This window comes from Bombus affinis, chromosome 6, assembly GCF_024516045.1.
Source record: "Bombus affinis isolate iyBomAffi1 chromosome 6, iyBomAffi1.2, whole genome shotgun sequence".
NCBI lineage: Eukaryota > Metazoa > Arthropoda > Insecta > Hymenoptera > Apidae > Bombus > Bombus affinis.
Window position 1 is genome coordinate 532,704 of NC_066349.1, and position 22,004 is coordinate 554,707.

General features: G+C 31.1%; 1 protein-coding gene across 4 annotated transcripts in view; it reads right to left on the reverse strand.

Annotated features, from left to right (window-relative positions):
* Positions 1-22,004, reverse strand: part of LOC126917839 (DENN domain-containing protein Crag) — a 46,244-nt gene that overhangs the window by 7,058 nt on the left and 17,182 nt on the right. For 2 of the 4 annotated variants that reach the window (XM_050725164.1, XM_050725166.1), the window contains 14 exons: positions 21,417-21,997; positions 21,110-21,350; positions 20,767-21,037; positions 11,601-11,692; positions 8,088-8,338; positions 7,625-7,813; positions 7,426-7,554; positions 7,087-7,336; positions 6,840-6,987; positions 6,541-6,741; positions 4,221-4,445; positions 1,527-1,771; positions 1,171-1,429; positions 675-1,076 (listed from right to left, as the gene is read on the reverse strand). In XM_050725164.1, the coding sequence (XP_050581121.1) occupies positions 675-1,076; positions 1,171-1,429; positions 1,527-1,771; positions 4,221-4,445; positions 6,541-6,741; positions 6,840-6,987; positions 7,087-7,336; positions 7,426-7,554; positions 7,625-7,813; positions 8,088-8,338; positions 11,601-11,692; positions 20,767-21,037; positions 21,110-21,350; positions 21,417-21,997 (3,484 nt within the window). The remainder of the gene's footprint in view (positions 1-674; positions 1,077-1,170; positions 1,430-1,526; positions 1,772-4,220; positions 4,446-6,540; positions 6,742-6,839; positions 6,988-7,086; positions 7,337-7,425; positions 7,555-7,624; positions 7,814-8,087; positions 8,339-11,600; positions 11,693-20,766; positions 21,038-21,109; positions 21,351-21,416; positions 21,998-22,004) is intronic. The other 2 variants (XM_050725165.1, XM_050725167.1) reach the window with 2 other exon arrangements.

Sequence of the window (22,004 nt, forward strand, 5' to 3'; positions counted from 1 at the left end):
GTCGAACGTTACACATTGAGTCAAAATTCAAGTCGATCCGCGACATTGCCAAACATTCGCTTATTCTATTAAGTATCATATCGTGCTACGTCCACCAAGAGACTAAGCTCAATTGTAAGAGCCTTGCTCTATATTGTATACATCTATATTATCTGCGTGCGATAAAGTTGTTAATTGTTGATATCTTTTCAATCGTGTAGACTAATTGTTGGAAATATACATTATTATAATTCTGTGACTCTCAGTGTTATACCGCATCAACCACCCCGATTATCCTAACCGAAATACGGGGATCGAACTATTCGTGGTGTCGATTATTCTAATCGTAACGGGAATTTACGACTCTCGTTGACGCGTATTCTAACGACCGCGTCTCCCCGCGATAGCTCGAACTTTACAATGTCGTTAGTATTATTTAAAGTCGTATGAACTGTTAAAGTTATTTTGTGATTACTTATCTTAATATATGCTAATAACTTAATAGATAAACTTGAAAGATTTCATCCTTGCGGTATGAATTTTGCCATACGAAAATAAACGTTACTTTAAACGCTTGTTCGAAGATTATAGGTAATATTAGATATATCGTATGTTTGCCCCAATAAAATAGGAAATTCAAGGATAACATGTTGCCGTATATTACATTAATATGTATTAGAGAAATTTTAACTTACGTTTTGTCATCTGCGATGTTCAGTTTCCATTGAAGATACATAGGCAAGCGATCCATGTGAAGCCTTTCATTATCCCACATAGTTTTGACACCTACAGCGCTGTAATTTATCTGTTCCTTTTTCTTATCGTTGCCTAACCACAGATCAGGAAGGTGACTCATTAAATTAATTCTTTCGAAATACCATATAAGATTCCAGTATACGATTGGATGTTCCTCGATAAATTTATGTTTAGTAAGACACGCGTCACCTTCTTGACTTAAAACACTTTCTAGTTCTTTCCTTAAAACTAGAGGATTCAAGTATGGCACCGTGATAGGTTCTAATAATTCTTTCGGTTTATCTAGTAATTCAACCAAAGCTCCCATTAGAGGGTCACTCTTCTTTTCATTTTCCTCGCATCTTTGTAAATATGAAAATGCACAAATAATATAACGCAAGCAATTTACAGAAAGATTATACTTTATCAAATAATAACTTAATAAATTTTATGTACCTATAATCTAATATTGTGATAGTAAGTAGAGGTACTGTTGCTTTGTCACAGTACTGACAAACTGTATTTAAATTTGAATCTTCTGGTTGCCAACCGGCCATTATTTCTTCGTCGTAAAGGATAGAGGCGCAATGATGGCATCTACTCGCACTAGAGAGTACAAGCTCAATAGCGATCCGTTCGTCTAATTCTCTCGATCCTTTTGGATATAAACATTCAGTCAAATCGTATAACGTATAAGGATCTAGAGTTCCGTCTCCTATTTCGATACAACAAGGAATTATTTAAAATCCATATTTTACACTATACTTGTTATGATCTGTTTTTATAGAGATGGTAAACTATATGTTACAAACCAGATACTTTAAGAGGCTCGTTTCTGTCTTGTAAAGAACCATCCGTCATCGAGTCCAACGACTCGTGTGATGCTCCATGTGGTATTTTACAGTCGCGCTCCTTTATTTTCACAGGGGTACTTGTCGCAGAGATAGCTTCCTTGATCTCGTCAAACTTTTTTACCACTGTTGTGGCAGCAGATTTTAGACTATTTAAACCACCGAGTATTATTTCATTGGATTTCTTTCCTGTCAAACTAGTAGGACTGAAACAAATATTTTTCTCGATGTTGACTTGATGTAACTGACTGCTGATATTAGCCTACCTATATCTATAATGTAAATATACACAGGATCCGACCGAATAACGTGCAAACAGGCAAGAGGCGATTCATCGAGAAAAGAACAACAAGAAAATACAGAATAAAATGTCATTGTCCGAGGCTTAGTTTTTAAGAAAATGAACATTTGTCAAGTATGCTTGACTTCGTTAATTACCGTTAATTACTGGGCATGAATAAACAATCAGCAGGCTATTGTTCTAAAATGCATGCGAAAATATGGAATACAACTTTTTCACATAAGGTCTCATTTTCAAGAGAATAGAATTTGAATATTTTTAAGAATTGATCTAATACACGCGTATGATAAACAAATTTATTTTCTCGATTTATTTTCCCACGTGATACGACCTCCTGTCGAATAATTATCGTTGTCCAACCCGAAATTAGTTATATTTAAATAAATGTATATTTGATTTTCTCGAAAACGAACAGCCATATGAACAAATTTTATTCTACATTTTCTTCTTATTTTTTCATAAGAAATCACCTCGTCTCTACTTGCACAGGGTGCTTGAAAATGATTTGTTACGAGCGTTATTCTATACTTCTGGACCTAGATCGGTGAAAATCTGCGAGCAAATGTACTCATCATGAGGATCGAAAGTGTCGAAGAACCGGATCGTAACACAAGCGTAACTCGAGCGTTTTCCTGGAAGACAATGTTAAAGTTCCAATAGTTTTGGAACTCACTTTATTTGTAATGTGCTTACATTTTGCAGTCAGATGCAAGGAAAATAGCATCTATTGCCATACATACGTAAGATCAATCATTACAGTAATATGTATCCTTTATCTTCCTGTTGATGATGATGATGATATCGAAAAATTAGAGTTTCGAATACAAGTTATACCTGGGCCACCTTTCACACGGTTACGTCCCGTGCAAAAAAATCGTATAAAGAAGTCGTGCAAAGATCGATTTGTAACAAAGCATAAAACTTGCGTTAAACTAGTGCAAACTATACAAGAAGCGATTTAAAATATAGATATGCATTCGCTAGAAACACTATTTAATAGACATATACATATATTCAATTTGAAAGAAGAAGGATTTTATTTTCTTGTATAGGATATGTATGATTTTCAGCAAACTAATGAATGTGCAACCGTATAAAACTAACTATAACGAGTGAAGAAAATCGCCCAAATGTGAATAGGACGCGTTAAAAAACCATCATCTATGAATGAAACGTGTTAAGAAATCGTGTATGTAACCATGAATCGTGTAGAAAAGTACCGTATAAAAAGGGATGCAGCAATATATAAATATTTTCAAGTAACACATAATTTGATACAAGTAATTTTTTTAAGCTGAATACGTAAAAGATACAGAGTAATAATAACAATAACTCAGACGAAATGATAGAGGATTTAAAAGATGCTTTTAACATCTAAACGTTAAACTAAAATGAGGCGAATCAAAATAGGAGAATAAAAATGTTGCGTTTCAATTTTTGTTTATCAGTTACATGTAGAAATGACTCAAAATATCCTTGTGTTCCAGCAAAGTTCCACACAGACGAATGTAGCCAATCTAAGCAACGAAGAGGATAGTAATCTTCAAACTCAACGAAACATATTTTAGAACTACACTGTAATTAGCAAGAAAGAAGACTGACATTTGATATCGCAAACAATCCTATACTTTATAAGAAAATTCGTAAGATACAAATTATCCCTGACTATTCACAGAAATTTATAATAGAATAGAAGAGTATAACCTTTGAGAGGTAAATGAAATAAATTATCTTTCTCATGATTGAACTTCGGTGACTTTCTAATCATAGATAAACAAGTCTTACAACGCGTTCTATTATAAAACGCACTTCAACGTACTACAGAATTAATGACAACGAGCCTAGATTACGTTCCCATTGAAACCAAATGAAATTGGTCTAATGTCTGTGTATATACATATATACATACATACATACATACGAGTACATATATGGAAATAGAATAGTATTCTGCCCTTAATAAAAAGATTCATTAACTTCTAATACAATGTTTAAATAAACAACTATTTTATTCACTCAGTATTTATTTACCGAAACTGTTTTTAATGATCTACTTTTGATATACAATTCGTCCATTTGATAAATTTTTTATTTAATAGAATATTCTTCTATTTTTAGTGTCCAATTCTTTTCAGTTCATTCTTTTTTAAATATTTAATACCTACACAATTACTTCAATAATTATTATTAGTAAATAGTTAAACCTTTTGTATAATTATTTTAATCAATTACGCACAAAATATTAAAAAGTAATAAGAAGAAAACTAAGATTCGATATTGTCTATTCGGTTATTTAATTTAACTTAATAACTTTATAGGATCGTGATAATAAATATTAGTAATGTCTACCTTACCCAAAACTCAACTTCAAACTGGAGCCTAAACTTGAAAGACTGGAAGTAACGCTGTCCTTTTGTGACCAAAGACTGCTTATTTCTAACCGTTCTCTTTCCTTATCTTGCTCACTTTGCTGTGCAACAGAATGTGGCATAGTTTCGCTCCTCTGTAAATGTCCACCTATCGCAACACCAGTTTCATCTACCGTTTGATGAAATGTTGCACTACGAGGCAAAATATTACTGCAATATAAATGTAAAGAATAGTTATAGTAATATTAAAAGAATATTATAGTAGTATATTAATACTGTAGCAATATTACGTAATGTTATTAGCAGAATTCTTTGCCGTTAATATATCTTTCCATAAGTATATTTTTCCATACTTTTTCTATATGATATTTAAAATTTCCTAGTTTAGGCTGTAATTTAACTATACTCCAGATCAAAATTGTTATTTTCTCATTGCATGTTCCAAAATATGCGTTTATATTATAATATTATTGCAAAAATGTGACGCGATGCTTTATAACGAACTTTAGAGACTTACAATTAGAAGAAGAAAGTTCCTAATGAACTTTTCTAATGAGTTTGGACTAGAAATAAAAACGGAACATCTCATGCTAATATACATTATTTATCAAAATATTTGCCCAATGCAATGAAAGAAAACAGAAAAATCAATAGAGTAGTAAATTAGTCATAATTACAATATCGTGGATTATTTTCTCATGCAGTAATAACTTCTTTTCTTATTGTCTTTTTTATTCATTCTCAATAATCTATCTAATAAAGATATAATCTTCGAAGAACCGGCAAAGCTGAATGCAACGAATAAAATTAAATCTACCTTTGTCTATCGTCTATGTAGTAAAAATAAAACTCTGAATGTAGTCTAGTCTAAAAAAAATGTATTCTCAATTCTATTTCGCACGTTCATTTTTACATAATAACATTTCAAGAATATCTAATACCTGTCTCCAGCTTCGTCACTTTTGTTACGACACAATAAACAAATTTACTAGCATTTTATTATAATAATACTTAAAGAAAGAATATCTTAAATTAAAGTTGACTGATTTCAATGGGGACATAATCTGATCGATATCGATCTATAGAAACACATACAAAGGATAGATTTGCTGTTTAATAAAGAAGTATAGTTACACACGTATATACATATATTTAAATACCTTGTTATGTTTATCAAATGTATCTCTAGTAGTATCTATAAGATAGTTAGATGTTATCATAAATATAATAATATGTTACGTTAAAATGAGAATATTTCTCAAGCCAAATCCAATAAATTTTTATAACATATGAGAAATAAATAAAATATGCGTTAATAAATAAATAGGTATACACATATTTAGTTCTATATAAAAAGACACATACAATTGCTCACAAAATTGAGCGTACACCTATTTTGGTAAAGAAAATTGGCGGAAAAATGAACATAACATGAATATAAACATACACATTCAAAAGTATTTTAACAAAAATTTTTTAATGAAACAAACTATTTGTTTATATTTAATTGAAAATATAAATATGCCGGTATTTTACTGACACAAAATTCAGCGTATGCGTTGATATTAAGGAATTATACCATATGAATAAATAATATTACGCTTTTGGCTTTAACGACACTATAATCACCGCGACATGAGCTTAATGAGCTTTTGAATAAAGAAAGACGAAATTCTATCACGTTCTACAGAGAAGAACTAGTAAACGAAAAGAGACAGACCTTTGAACGCAAAAATTAATTATAAAATTGTATTTCGGAGAACAAATTTTTTACGGAATGGACAGAATCGTTGATAGAACTCATTCCACTGGACAGAAAATTATAAATAGTTATGGCTACCAAAAATTTTTTTTTGAGGAGTTAACGTATTAAGACATATGAAGACACGTAGAGGACATAGGAAGATCAACTATGTTTTTTTTTTAAGTAGAATAAGATCTTTTTATGCATCGAAGCATCTCGGTACTCCATGTAAGAAAGTATTAAGTTGCTCATATCAGAAAACTAGCTCAAGAGATATTTATTATTTTTATCGTTTTGTTTCAAAAGCACAATTTACTGAAATATTTCCGGGAACAATTATTTTTTCAGTATCTTTTAATTTTTTAATTTACTAATAAGATCTTTACTTTACCTCCTCATATTAAAAAGATTCCTAATGCATACATGTGCGAACTCGTGTCTATGTATCCATAAGACGTATGTAATTAATTGTACAATTTATATTTAAATAAAAACTTATCTTATTCTTAGTTATCTCAATATATATAAGTGCCAGTTACAAATTATAAAAATAGGACCTACCTTCGAAATAAAAGAGGTCCTCCTGGGCGTTCTTCGGTGTTATTAAAAACAGTTAAAGTACTTGTGGAACAATTTGAATCATTCTCTTCGGAAGGTGAGACAATCGGAGTTTCGTCGTTAATTAAAGCACCTAATGGGTCATTTTCTGTGACTGGTGTCCGAATAGGACTCTTCAATGGTGATTCCAAATTTCGAATTATTCTAAAAATGAAGAGAAAATATACGTGATACGTAAATATAAACGCCATTAATAAAGACAAAGCAAAATTAAAATTAGATAGAATAATGAAAAAAATTACCTTTGATTCAACGACATATTATCCAATTCCTCTGTTGGCATAACACTTAATACTACCGAATCTTTAACAATACTATTTTGCCGGGGAAGCTTTTTTATCTCAAAAGGTCCATATTCTGGCAGATCCGGGACGGAGCTCCCTTTAGTAGCTACCAATGCAATGACGGGGAAAAAGCGAGAAAAAAGGAAAAGAAATAAGAACCTGCATCTAAGAAAGCAATAATTCAACATAATAAATTAGTACTCACAATCACTGTGGGCAGCCTCTGTGTCTTGAGAATGAGAACTGTCAAGACTAGATCTAGAAAATGCATGTTCCATACTTGCAGTTTTGCCATCGACAGATAATAATTCAGCATTGGAACTCAATCTTCTTCTAGCGCTTCTTTTACCAGCTCTCTTAAACAAAGCAGCTCCAACTATAGCGTTTCTTAATTTATTCCACATCAATTGACTGGAGTTTGTCATATCAGATGGCCAAGTTGCTTCGAGTACAGCCTAAGGATTATAGACATTAAAAGACATTTTACAACGGAATGCTACCAATTCATTTTTCTCAAAAGATGGTAATATATGAAAAATCAAACCTTGTTATAAAATCCATAAGTGAGTGCATTTGGCTGAACTCCACTGCGTTTCATATGAAATAATAATTTTACAGCTAACACAGGCTGTCCATAAACGCCACAAAGTTGCATCATAGCTCTATAGCAAACCTAAAATCGATACCTTCTACGGTAAGATTCGTTAACACAATTTAATTGCAAAACAATTGTTTAAACACACAAGAATAGAAAAATTTACTTCTTCGATAGGGTCAAGATGTAATTTCGGCATTTTCACTAATAAATCATAAGCTTGATGTAAGATCGTAGCCGGTTGGTTCGAGACCTGTAGCATAGCCGGTAAATGCAAAAACCAAAGGCTGTAACACGTTCCAAGTAGACATCTACCCCATCTATCTGGCATCGCTGCCTGAAAAAGACGCTTTAGGATATTACAAGAAAAAATATAATGTAAACAACTTTATTCTCTCATAAAAACTACATAAGTAATAAATAAGAATTATAATTAGCTATATTAAAGTTTATATATTCGCATAGTTCAAGTCACACAATTCATAATTTCTCTTTTATGACATTAAAAATAAATGTTAGATATATGTATATAGAAACTGTGCTTTCATTTAATTTTGTTTAATGTTTGAAAATATATTGAAAACTATAACAATTAAAAAATGTATACTTACTTGTTTGCGCGCCATTCTTTGTGCTACTTTAATTTCATGCTTGGTTCTACGTGCCATAGGACTTCCTGGTACTATTCCGAAGGCACTTAAATTCGGATTTCCTATGTTAAAATTTTTTTGCGGTCTTATTAAATCAGGATTTAGTTTAAATGTACGATATACTATCGGCGATTGATTTGGGCCAGCTTCAGGCGGAGGTATAAATACTGTCCGTTCGCTATGCTGAGATTCATCCAGTTCCAAAAGAGGCACTAAAATATGTATTCAGGATTACGAAACATGTTCCAAAGAATTAGTTGATTTCTAGTCTTACACAATACCGTAAAGGATGGTTTACTTAGTACAGAACTAATAAATACCACAAATATGAAAAATAAATATATATTAAATAAGTAAAATATCAGTAAACTCAAAAAAATCAACTAACCCTAAGTATAATTCTGTACAAATAACTTTTTAGTCAACTCCAATTTTAAAACCATGGAAAAGCAATTAATATTTTTAAAACGGCGATTATTTCGCTGTTTACACTACACAAATAATTGTCTGTATTATTATATATTATTCAAACACAGTTTGTGTACCTTATTGAACTTTTCTTCGAATATGAATGATAAGCTGAAGATGATAAAAATATATAGTTTTATTGAGAGAGGTATATTCGTATCGATGTTAAAAGTCGGAAGGGAAGGCTACGTAGCCGGGATACTCTTAAGTTATGGAGTTTGTTAGTACAATAAATCCAATATTGTTAATTACATCGGTTGCCGAAGAAAGTAGATGCCGTGATAAAACAATGTCTGGCTAATGCCAGAAGCCCTAGGAAGGTGATGTGCCGACAAATCAGCTCAATGTACGGTTAACGCTAAGGAAATATTAATATCGTATCGCTCGTAACGCTAACTAATCGGCACATCTCTAGCGGCAGAAGCAAGGAATCAAACAAGAATAGCAACTTGAAGTTTCGTTTAGTTTCGATTCTGACGAAGCAAGAATCTAATCCTTCCCGATTTACACGCAACGAGAAAGCGGGAGCCAAAAAGTACTCTAGAATAATGGCTAACAGCAGCATGGCGTATTGTATAGTGCTGAAGTAAGTTCAACTAGGACTTGTATACGTGATCTCGCAGAATCACCTCGTACATAGTCTCTTGTTTAACCGAACCAATTTAATCCTCGTTGCTACGCTTTTTATACCCAAAAATTAGAGTAAAAGGAGCTATAAAGATAGAAGAAATCTTTCCACTACATGGGATTTTCATAGAAAAGATTCCAGTTTCGCATTGGTTGTGAGTCTTTCGAGATCTAAGCCAAGCATACAATCTCCAAATAAGGAAATTATTAGGGATGCGAATACCCAAGCCGTGGATTGGGTCGAATCGGGATTCCAAACGTTTCTGAACACATAAGTATGACGCTAATTCTTAGTTTTACAATCAGATCATGTACCTTTAAGCTTTTAAATTTAGAATGATTTTAACATATGACTGCAATAAAAAATACGAAATTGCGGTTTATCTGAACATCGTCTGAAAATCTGTCGAGATCCCAGCCTGATCGCAAGTAGAATTCCCGATTCGACGCGAAACCGAAATATTGAATACCGGCACAGCTCTGGAAATTATGTGACACGAACGTAACATCCTCTCTTTTAGATGAAACATCGTTTATTACGATGCAGTGTTTGTTTTATGTATCTATATATGAGACTTATCGTTAGGGTACACATATTAATTGGCAATTCGGTTGTAGGTTGCTGATGGTGTCCTATACGCGAATTTTGGTTCAATTTGAAACCGCGATGAGACCAGGTTTTAAGCTGATACTTCCAGTGTTAATCCGTGTGTGCGATTTTTAATTTATCTTGGTACTTTGTGACAAATGTATTGTGTCCCATTCAGAGTATCACGTTATTTAAGTTTTTTAAATCGATTATCTCATAGAGTCCAATATAAGACGACCTAATTTACTTTTTGGTTCCTCCAATATATAGAATGTAATCTCCAATTTTGAACTGAGAGGATCGTGCATTCCTTTACCGTATTTAAATAATCTGTTGGAAAATTTCGGATTTCAGTCATTCTCGTGATTCGATAGGTGCCACGAATTTCCATAGGTTTCCAATTCTTGATCAGCAAACGAGCTAGAAATCATGTCCGTTTTCCTAAAATCAATTCTTGCGGCGCAAAACTATTGCCTTCGTAGACAGATGTATTGTAGTGTAGGACAATGTTGTAAATGGTATAAGTTCTAATCTCGAAGAATAAAATGTGAGAGAAACGAAATATTAGCCACGTTTCTCATTACAAGAACGCAATAAAAAACAAATATTCCCTGAATTTCTTCAAGATATAGAAAAATGTAAGATAACTTTTATATTAAAAATTTTAAAGGAATTAACGTTTTCATTACCGCTAATGTTTTAAAATTTGTAACTAAAATAGCCTTCCTCTGCGATCGTATTATAAGTTTTGTCAACGAGAGCTTCATGCCTCCCTTCGTATGTTTCTGAATAAAAAATACTATTTTTACGTGTCTGACCTGCGCAAAAATTGTTCCTAATGCGACTAGTCATCCGTGTTTCGTGCATGTTTTCGCGATTGCGAACACAATGCGGCCCGACAACTCGCTGATGAATGCTCGTACATAATATATTTTTTTAAATTACTGATCGCTGGCGACTGCTCGAGATTGCATAAGGGCTCTTCGCGCGATGCATTCATACTTGATGTAAGGGATATAGTGAAGTTATAAAAGGAAGGGTTACGTAAGATTACCAACTAATCTAACAGTAGCTTTAGGACCGTATGCGTTCCACACGCACCTAGGCATTCGTATCAATTTTTTGGGATCAATATCTATAATAGCAGTTAGTAATTAGCAATTCATGATGCAATTGGCAATTGTGATGAGTCATAAAATTTTGGCTTGCAGTTTTCCTTTACAAATGGATAAATTTTGTAGATACACTTTAAAGGATGAGCTAATTTTCAATTCATACCATATGTGCCCTATCAAGTCTCTAGGTCGATCAACATATCTCTAATTACTTGCTGCATTCATGAAAAATGCTATACTTGAAGTGCTAATCAGTTTTACGACGCTACTAAGAAATATATCTAAAACGAGGTGCACCCATCCTTTAGGAACTCACTGCAGCATTCATTTTAAAAATCCCATTTTAAAAACGGTAGATGAAACATCGAAAAGTACGACCATATTTTTTCTAACTTTTGTAAAGAGGAATTTACAAACTGAGAATATATTTATAACTTTCAACGTTATAAAATTAATTTTACAGAGTAATATGATTTTATTTACGTACGTGAGAACTTCCACTTTGAAAAAATGTCTGATAGCGACGTCAAAAAGTAACCGATTTGGTGTAAAATGACCAAATAGCCAAATTATTAATATTACTCTAATTATATAAAACTCGTATACATAATAATTTTTTTATAGAACAACATCTATTCTAATGAAAATTATTACAAAATACGTGTGTATTCTCACCATTTTCTTCTTCGATGCGTTCGGTACATTCGTCAAAAAATGCTAAACCCGCCATGTCCATATCAGATACAAAACTCCTTTCTTCTATAAATCTAAAAAAATATCAAACACAATAATATATTGCAAAAATAATATTTATAGTCCATAATATATGTAATGTAGTCAAACTTCAAAACTTCTTGATAGTGAAATGAAAATAATGCACATTGTATGTAGATTGAATGCATCGGTATTAAGTATGAGGATAAAAGTATCACTCAATCCACATAATAAAACATTATTTTTAATTAGCGTATGATCTATAGGTAATAATCACCGAACGTGAAATTAATTCTTATTACATTACTTATTGATAGTAATTAAATAATAACGATGTACGAACGTCCTACCTACATCATTCCAAATGGAGATTTTTTGAAATATTACTACAACACAATACAGACACAGCATACTTTTCTACTAATAATTATTAACAATAAAACAAAACAACATGCACAATGATATCGATAAAATTTCTGTGAAAGAAATTCAGAAAAGCTCACAATAATTATCACGTGTTTGACATCATAATTGAAAGTAGAATTGTGTACTCTCTTGGTGAATAGAATATGACGCAATTAATAAATTTAGTTTCAAAATCAACGACTATTTTGCAGTAAATTTTTTTAACAAATATCCGCAGATATAGAGGTACAAAATCATTTATCATGTTACATGTCATAGCATATATATACGTGCTTTTTTCATATTCTGCATGTTATCTAATAATAATTGTTTTATTCTTTTCGGTAAAAAACTACTAACATCCGAACATCCGATAAGTTTTATAGAAATCAAGAAAATAAGGTCATTAACAATATACAGTGGCAATTATAAATATATATAAATTGGAAAACACTTTTGCCAATATATACATAACATTGTACATGGTTCGCAAGTTGCGGCTGAGATTTTCATTTTTCTCTTTGCACATGTTTAAAGTACAATTCTTAAGCTCTACTGCGGTATAAAATTTTGATATCCGATCCGTTTAACTATTAGTAAAAAAAAAAATATAAAATTTTAAATAAAGAGAAACTTAATCCTTTATTTCTAGAGTATACATGTATTTCGCTAAGTTTATTTGATTATCATATATAGATAAGCATTGTATTTGTAAAATGTAGTTAGGAATATCAGTTTTTACAGATAGAAACGAGTCATGGAAAATATATTACACGCACGCAGCATGTGGAAATTCTCCATTTTAAGAACGAAAAATTGGTTTATCAAATTTCAGAATGCATTAAAGTTTCGACTAATGCTGTCCATCAAACCGTCCATTGAAACAGATAGAAGTTAATGTAAATGTAAATAACCAAACACGTACTAAAAGCCCACGGAGAATAACGCCACGATTGAACGAAACGGTACATCATCTGACAAAATTTAAACACGATTGAGCACACAAATTAATGTCCATATTGTTCGTGGCGATGTCTGATTGATTTTCTATTAAGAGTAACTTTTTATAAATCGAAAGAATCATAAGGCGAAGAGACTAGCTCTCATTAAAGAATATCTTCTCTGGATAAAAAAATAATGGACTAATGTAATTACAATAAAATTTTATATCAAATGGAAAAAGTTACGAAAAACATAAAGCGAATTTGAAATCGACTGTTAAAGGAGCAGATGGTTCTGTAATTGTCTACGCTGAAATGAATGAATACGAACGGTTCTGATGCAATTTACCATATTAGTAGTATTATAAACTAACATCTCTATGTATGTAAATATCTTGGATAAATATTTAATTCTTTTCATTTAAGAATACATAAAGACGACTGAATTCCAAGTTGGCAACGATTCCAAGCATATGTCCCAAAAGGCGAAACGGATTTGGAGGAACTAGCAGTTGGAGGGATAATGTTAATGTTATGTGTCCGCTAGCTTAACAGTTGGCCCATTAAAATCTAATATTTATTAATTAATAAAAAAAAAAAGAAATTAAAGTGAAGAAAGTCAAATGTATAAACAACTAACATAAAGAAATCAAGAATGCTTGGAACAACATTTCGTTGTCTCATTGATTGCATACCTCGTCGCTGTGCTGAGTTCATATAAAAAAAAAGTGACCCAACGAAATATTACAATAGTTATCTATAGTAAATAAATTGTTTATATTATAAAATAAACTATTTTTCATGTGTTTCCCCATTTAGCTATTTCCCAAGTATCTCTTTTATTTTAAATTTATACTTATATTTTATTTATATTATATTTATATTTTATTATTTTTTACTAACAATTGAACGGAGTTTGTTATAAAAGTTTCGCGTCATAAGAAGTACAGCCTACGAATTACAGGCGCTTTTAACCGATTTTAACGTATGCAACGAAAAAAAGAGAAATCTTAATCGCTTCTTTAGAACGATGTCTTACATTTATATTGATAAAATTCTTCTCCTATTTATATGCTTGCCATTGTACGTACGTACGTGTAAAACAGTTATTTGTTAAGACCAGAATTCTACATCTCTGTATCGGAGATCTGCCAAAAAGTAGTCGCGAAATTTGCTTTGATCTTGAAATTTAATTTCAATTTCAATTTTTTTACTGCATCATATTCTACTAGTCATGATGATTAAAAGTCTGAAAGGAACAAAAGGTCGCTACTTAACCATTATGTTAGAAAAAAACGTTAAAGTTTCATTAATCATATATACATATATGCTATATGTATACGTAGTACATAGTTCGGATGGGTAGATTTCATCCGTTGAGCAATTAAAACAGTCGATTGAAGATGCTTGGCACCATATAAAATCAACGTATAATCTTAGGGAGAAATTTAGATACATACATTCTAAAATAAATAAACCGAATACAAATGCTGTTTGTATCTATTATGCATGTTCAAAATTTGAATCTCTTTTTATTTACAGTGTGTAAGTAGTAATAATCACTTAAATCGAGTGTCCGGTAAATTGTAATACAATCGACCAGGACCGAGACGGGGAGGGAAGCTTCTTGCATTCTTCGTTGATCGCTAGTGAGAGAATCATCTTGCGTGTATTTAACACTAGATTTACCGATAGTTAAGACGAAGCTATTTCTACCAAAACCAGTCAAAATGACTTGTCTTTAAAAAATACGTAATCATAGAATATTTTTTTATTTATTGATTTATTAGTTTCTTACGAAAGGAATTTCATGTTATGTAGTACATTTTTCGTATTATTAATCCATCTGGGATTGGTATGGTATTTCTAATGTTAGCATCTAGCGATCTACTGATTTACTGATCGATCCGGAATTTTCCTGACAGTTGATACCATTGAAGGATACGCAGTAAAAATTCTAAAAACGCGTGAGAAATTGTACAAAAATAGGAAACTGATTAATTCGGACCCGGCAAACAGATTGCACGACCCTATTACATTATGACAAGCACCAGTTATTTTGACTGACATTAGTGTAATATCATAAGAAAAGATGATTAGATATCGATCAAAACAGTGTCGTCTGTCCTTCGGTTATTAGTTTATATAGAAAAAAAAGCCTATGTGACTAAAGTCACCTAGTTCTTGCGGAGCGTTAACAGGATGGGATTAGAGAGAGGAAAAAATAGCGCTAATGGAGGGGGACGATTTGAATTCAAAGAGTTGTTGACCGAGAAGCGTTGAGCAGTTAGTCGAGAGGTCAGAGTTAATCGAGGAGTCGAAGAGTAGAATGGTTAGCGTTGTGGAGTTGCGAGAGGTGTTAGCGTTGTTGAGAGTAGAATTGTTAGCGTTGTGGAGTTGCGTGAGTTACTAGCGTAGCTGAGAGAGTGGGTTGTTAGCGTTGTCCAGTTGCGTGAGTGGTCAAGTTAGAGTAAGATTGTTACAATTAGTTCCATATTAAACAACCATCGTTTTCTGTCTCATTAATATCTGTATAACTAATTTATAGTAAATAAATTACAAATAATAAATAGTATCAAAGAAATTGTATACCTAATATTTCCGCGATACTACATTGGTATACCTAGCCTTGGTACGAAATTATTTTGAGTTTGAATACATAAAGAACAAAATAAAATTCGTTATATTATTCCTTTAATTATCGCTGCGAACGTCATTACATTATTGCGAAAAAAAGATACAACATGAAGTAGGAATTTCAAAAACAGATTGTAAAACCGGTCATTTTGATTGGTACAGTCAAATGTAAAAAGTTGTACTAAAAAGTGTTAAAAGTTGTATTTGCAATATGCAATATGTCTAACATAACATAAATGTTATGTCAACATAAACATCAATGTTCTTTAAAAAGTTTCCTAATTGAAACAAACTGATTTCTATATTAGAATATCATTGTTAAATAATAATAAGATCTACAATTTCATTTAATTCACAATATAATTACATACGAAATGTTTTGTATTTTTTACTCGATTAATGATGATCTTTATATTCAAAATCATTTTTTCTCAAAAATTAGAAGAGCAACTGAAAAATTCCAATTTAAATTTTTCATACTTTTTTTACCTATCTTTTGTGTACACAATCAGCCTCTTTGTCGATAGTACTACAATTTACCGAACACTGTATGTAAATCGTGTTTGAACCACTCGTTTTTTTAAAAGATAACTATTTGTTGGAAATCATTTTTGAACGTCAGCTTCATATGTATATGATGTTTTAGGTTTAAAAATTGGTTATTGACGCATCGTATCTGATTAAAAAATTATACATCGTGAAAACATTGTAACAATCAAACATGGAACAATCAAACAGCCGAAGAAACAATAAGAAACGAGAATTCCTTGTTAAAATTTTGTTGTAAATTATTTTCATAAAATAGAAAAATTTGAAAACGTTAAAGATTTCGCTCAAAGTAATTTTCTGCAAAACATAACTGTTCCTTGCACTTTGCACTACATGAATGAATACTACTTTAACGAAACATTTCACTAAAATTGTAATTTTGCCATTTATACGAAGAAGAGGAGGCATAAGATATTATGTTTTCCTGCACGTGCCTTCAATGTACAATGAGCCTTCATGTTATTACGTAGGTAGTACGTAGACAATACAATGGAGACAAAAAGATATTAAGCCAAGATAAATACACTCGCTCACATTAATATTCGGAGATCCTTTAAAACGGAATAACTTTTTTTTAAAAATGAACCAAATGAGTTGAATTTGGTTGACAAGTTGAAAGAATTAGTTTATTAAATGACGTGTAAAGAAATTTTGAAAAAATTGGAATTGGTCGGAATCTAAAATAAAATATGTAATTAATTTTTACGACCTTTTCATCTCTATCTACAATATAAATTCTAAAAGTTCGTTTTGTACGTTTATATAGCTATCAGTTATATAGCTATCTATGTACCTACATGCCAAAAACTTCATCGAAATCGGCTGATGCAGAAACAAGTGACAGATATAAGAAGATGTAACAATCTTCCAATTAATGTAACAATTATAGGCCGAAAGTTAGGCCTGTAAGGTTTTTTCATACACCAAGTAATTTTGTAATATATACTTGGAAATCATAAAGCTAGGTGCTTCGCTCTATTTAGGATGGATTGTCTTATATGCTAAGGAATAATTCCCTGTTTTCTCGTTATTAATGTTGACATGGCACTACCTATTTTCTATCTAATTGCGAAATGTACACATATTGTAAATAATGTTAATATAGGAGGCGATGCAACTTTAAGATCATGTTTTAAGAGAACGTTTTACTTGCGAGTTACGGTTCCTTTGACACTTTTATTCCTCATGACGAATACTAGGATCGACAAAATTTAGCCTATAAATGCAAAGTCAAGGTCAACTTTACGATACCAATCATCTACCAAAGTCACGAGTTCGCGGAAAAAGATTTCATGCGAGCTGTTGTATATTGAAATAAGGTAAAAATGAAGAATAAAAAAATTATGATCCGGCTTTGTTCATTAGATACTGATATTTAAAAATCAATCAAAATTTCTAAACTCCGACAGCTTCCTATATGAACGAATACAGATCAATCGAAGCAAGTAATCCTCAAACGAAACATATCCAACATCTTACCTCATAAGTAAGTAATAGAGAAAAATACCATTACATTGTCATACACGATCCTACCTACGTTTTCTAAGACAAGTTGTAGATTAAACGTTAAATCTGTGTACATACATCTGTCACAGAAATCCATAAGAGAAGATTATAGCTTACCTTATGAAATTTCCGCGTGAAGAAGATTAATGACTCCTTCAGTCCTCGAATTTTTTCACATAATTAAAAAATAAGGTAAGAAACACAAAGTACATAACAATCAGAGAAAAAATAATTATTGCATAATATAATGTATATATAATGTATGTATGTATGTATATATATACATATATATATATATATATACATAAATATACATACATATACATATATATATATATATATATATATATATATTTGTGGGCATACGAAATAAAAAATGAAAAAAACAAGAAAAAATATGAAAGCTACAGAAAAGAAATTAAGCCGATATTAAAACTATAATTGATTAACTATAAATTAATATACAATTAAAAAATAGATTCAGGTGTCAAAATGATTATGTTCTCCCAAAACTACTTTATTTCTTGAGTAATTTCTGAACACATCTGATAAACAGCATGTCCAGTTTTATATTGATTACGCTTTTGCTTAAACATGACTTCTATTTTTGGTCTAGAATAGCTTTGGAAGAGCAGCATCATTCCAATAACAAAAGCGAAATATTGAAAGATCTATTCAACGCAATAATTTAATTCTCGTTTTTCATTATACAATAGAGCCTCCTATAGAGGTTCAAATATTATACAATATTTGAACCTTCATTATCCGAATACCCAATATTCGTACATCCTGTTATACGAATAGACTGTCTGCTAGTAACACACAGAAATCTTTTTCAATTACGAACGCTATTATCATACGTATTATTATATTTCTGATGTGCTTTGCATATTCGCAAAGAATGCTTACTAAAATACGAGATGCAAGATTTCACAAAAAAATATTCCTAATCGAAATATAAGAGATTAAAGTATTTAATTTCGTGATGATTAGTGCTTTTATGGGTTGTAAGGGTGCTATAGGTAGAAATTTTACTCAAATTCAAACAGCAAATAAAAATGTTAATTTTTGATTTTGAAGACTGTGCTTTTTTTCCTCATAGTATTCCATGCATTAAAAAAAAAGTTCAAATGGTATAAAAAACATTAGTTAGATATAGATACTTATGTTAAGAAATTTATGTAATTCAGTTGCCCCAAAATATAAGACCTATAATTACTGAAAGAAAGTGGCCATGTTCTTGATTTCTATTTGAATAAATAAAATTTAATATTACAAAAGTTATCCACAAATTCCACTGTTCGGAATGATTTTGTTTTCTTATTACATAGTTTGGATATGGGAGACTCTGTATGTATCATATCTTAATTTATAACTAATTAACTGTAGCTGTAATATCGGTTCAATTTATTTTTCTGTACTTGCTTTTGTTTCTTTTTTTTTTCGTGAGTATACGGAAATATTACACTACCATAGTTATCTTGCTGCATTTATTACCATATTCTTCTTAATTATGTAAACAAACTCGTGGACCGAAGGAGACATTAATTCTCTCAATTCGAAAATTCCATAGGGTAGACTTCGATTTTCTCTTATAGATATCTGTGAATAGACACATTTAGTGTTTAATCTACAATATTTTACAAAAGTGGAGCGTGTATGGCACCAAATGTTCACTTCTGTACGACTTAAACAAAATACAAAGTAAGCTGCCGGACATGTATCATTGGGTTCTCAAGTATCCACAGATCACCGCTCCTCCGTCGCCAAAGTCTTAAATTGCCTTATATTCGGTTCGGATATAGAATCTTTTGCTTGATTTTTAAAAGTTGAAATAAACAGAGCCTCAAAGACAATCTTTTTTATTCTCCATTTTTATTTTATTTCGGCTTGTAGAAGTATCCCTTATACTTTTTAGTATTTTTGGCCGAACATTTTATGTATGTATATGGGATACTACTTAATAATATATTGAATAAAATATGAAGTAATAACTCAGTAAATTTCTGAAATTCGTATAGTATATCGTAATCGAAGAACAGTGAAAGAATACTCCGTTTGAGATTGATTTGATTCGATGTCGAGATGAAAAATTATTATTCAAAAAGATAAATCAATAAAAAAATAAAACAAACAAAATTAATAATTTATGTATTTCTTAATAAAATATTTGAAGCTTTCACGGCTCGCTTTTACAATAAGATTGTTCGTTATAATTGTTCAAGACTTTGGGCTGTAAACTGTGTTCAATATGTAATTATTACATATATAAAACGAAATTGGCGAAACAAGAAATGTCAATGTACATATGGTGATATTGATATTAATATTTGATGTATCTAAATTTTTCGCACTCAAGATTACGTGAAAACCATAATGTATCATGACTTCCGTTATTAAGCTGTCAAGTTTTCTTTCTTATTGTGAAATGTAATAAGAATACATAACGTTTTATTAACGCAATATACGACAAACATAAACTTTTATATTTGACTTATATTGTATTAATAAGTATTCTTATAAAAAATTCTTGGAAGATTTCCAATATTATTATTAGTTATCGATTTAGCGATGACTAATTTTTATTCGTAACATTCTGTTGTTAAATTATCAGGAGTGTTTAAAAAATCACAGCGACAATTATGATAAATACCCCATGTATGACTACCTATTAGCTTTAAGACTAATAGACGCTAATAGATTTAATATTTTCTTATAAAATGAATTGTTAAAATTTTCACACAGAAAGTAAACATTACAAACAAATAATTCAAAATCACTTTAATATCTTAAATGAGTCGAATATTTTAGAAAGCCAATTTTAATACCATATATACCCGTTAATATCGCACACTTTTTTATAAAAATTAAGAAGTGACTCGATCTATATCTATAATGGTCTACAAAAGTTGAATTTCAAAATTTCAATTCGTAGTGATCGAAAATATTCTTTAAATAACAGCAATGACCTGCTTATTTCATAAGCATAAGAATTTTTTATATGCAGTACCGCTGTATATGATATTAATAAATGATTTATTATGTTAAACTTTGTAAATAATGTAAAAGAAATATTAATAAAAACAAACCTTATAAACATTTGCGTTTTCACTAACATACTATAAAATTTCGCATGAGCCTTGTCCCGACTTCTAAGAAACGCTTGTATATTGAACAAACTAGTTGGGTCTGTAGAACCAACTGTTGGCGCTTTGGTAATTGGTAGTAAAAAAGCACGATAACCTTTGAGTATAGTAGCGGTAAATCTTAGAAAAGCGTCTTGTATTTCGAGCTCCAGAGCCTGCTCTTTTCGCTTCTGCTGAAATTCTTTATCCACACTAAATTCTTCATCTTCTGTGTCTAAAAAACAAAATCATTAAAGATAAAAGTATTGCGATAAAAAAAGAATACGCACAACAATACTAAACATACCTTTCATCGATGAATAACTTTTGCCCAAAGAAATCAACTTCGAATAAAGATGTTCTAAACAATTTCTAAGCTGTCTAGCTGCTTTCTTTGGTAATAGTTTTACACTTAAATATTTTTTATCATCACAAATTGCTATATTATTTGTGTCCAAATTTACACAATTAACATCAGAAGGAGGGTCATATAAATCAAAAAATCTGGAATCCACTCCTATTAAAAACGGCAGTGGAGCATGCAGAACCTAAAATATAAGATTTGTTATTATCTTTGGCATTTGCCATTAAGCCGATAAAATAAAATACATTACTTCAGCCAATCCAAGAGGGCACAAAGGTATGTACGGGCACTGCCATTTAAATGGAAATAGTATCATAGCTATTGCTTCGCTCACCGATGTAAGTACATCAGGACGTAACGAATGTACAAGTATTTTTTGTTCAGTAAGGATTAACAATAATATAAGTAAACAATTATCGGGTCCTAAATTTATGAGTAACTGTCGAAAACTGGCACCAGACCTAGGAAGCGCCAAATCTTCTGGTTGAGTCAAAATTAATCTGTCCTTAGTACTTAATTGCACAAGAATTCTCGGTCTCTGTGGACTTGGAAATGGTATATCATACAAAAAATATGCTATATATTTCTCGATAGGAACTTGTTGCGGTTTGCTATTACACATGCTATGTAAGAAAACTAAAAATTTCTCAAATGTGTCAAAAAACGGCCAATGTGATAAGATGCATATAGATTTACTAATGTTCAAAGATTGCGTTGCAGGATTTGTATACTGTAATTTTTCTAACTGAGCTAGTGTGAGCTTTTTAAATATTCCAGATTGCTTCTGCGTTTTCATTTTTAACTGTTGGTAGTCAATTTCTGCGTGTTCAACTGAAAC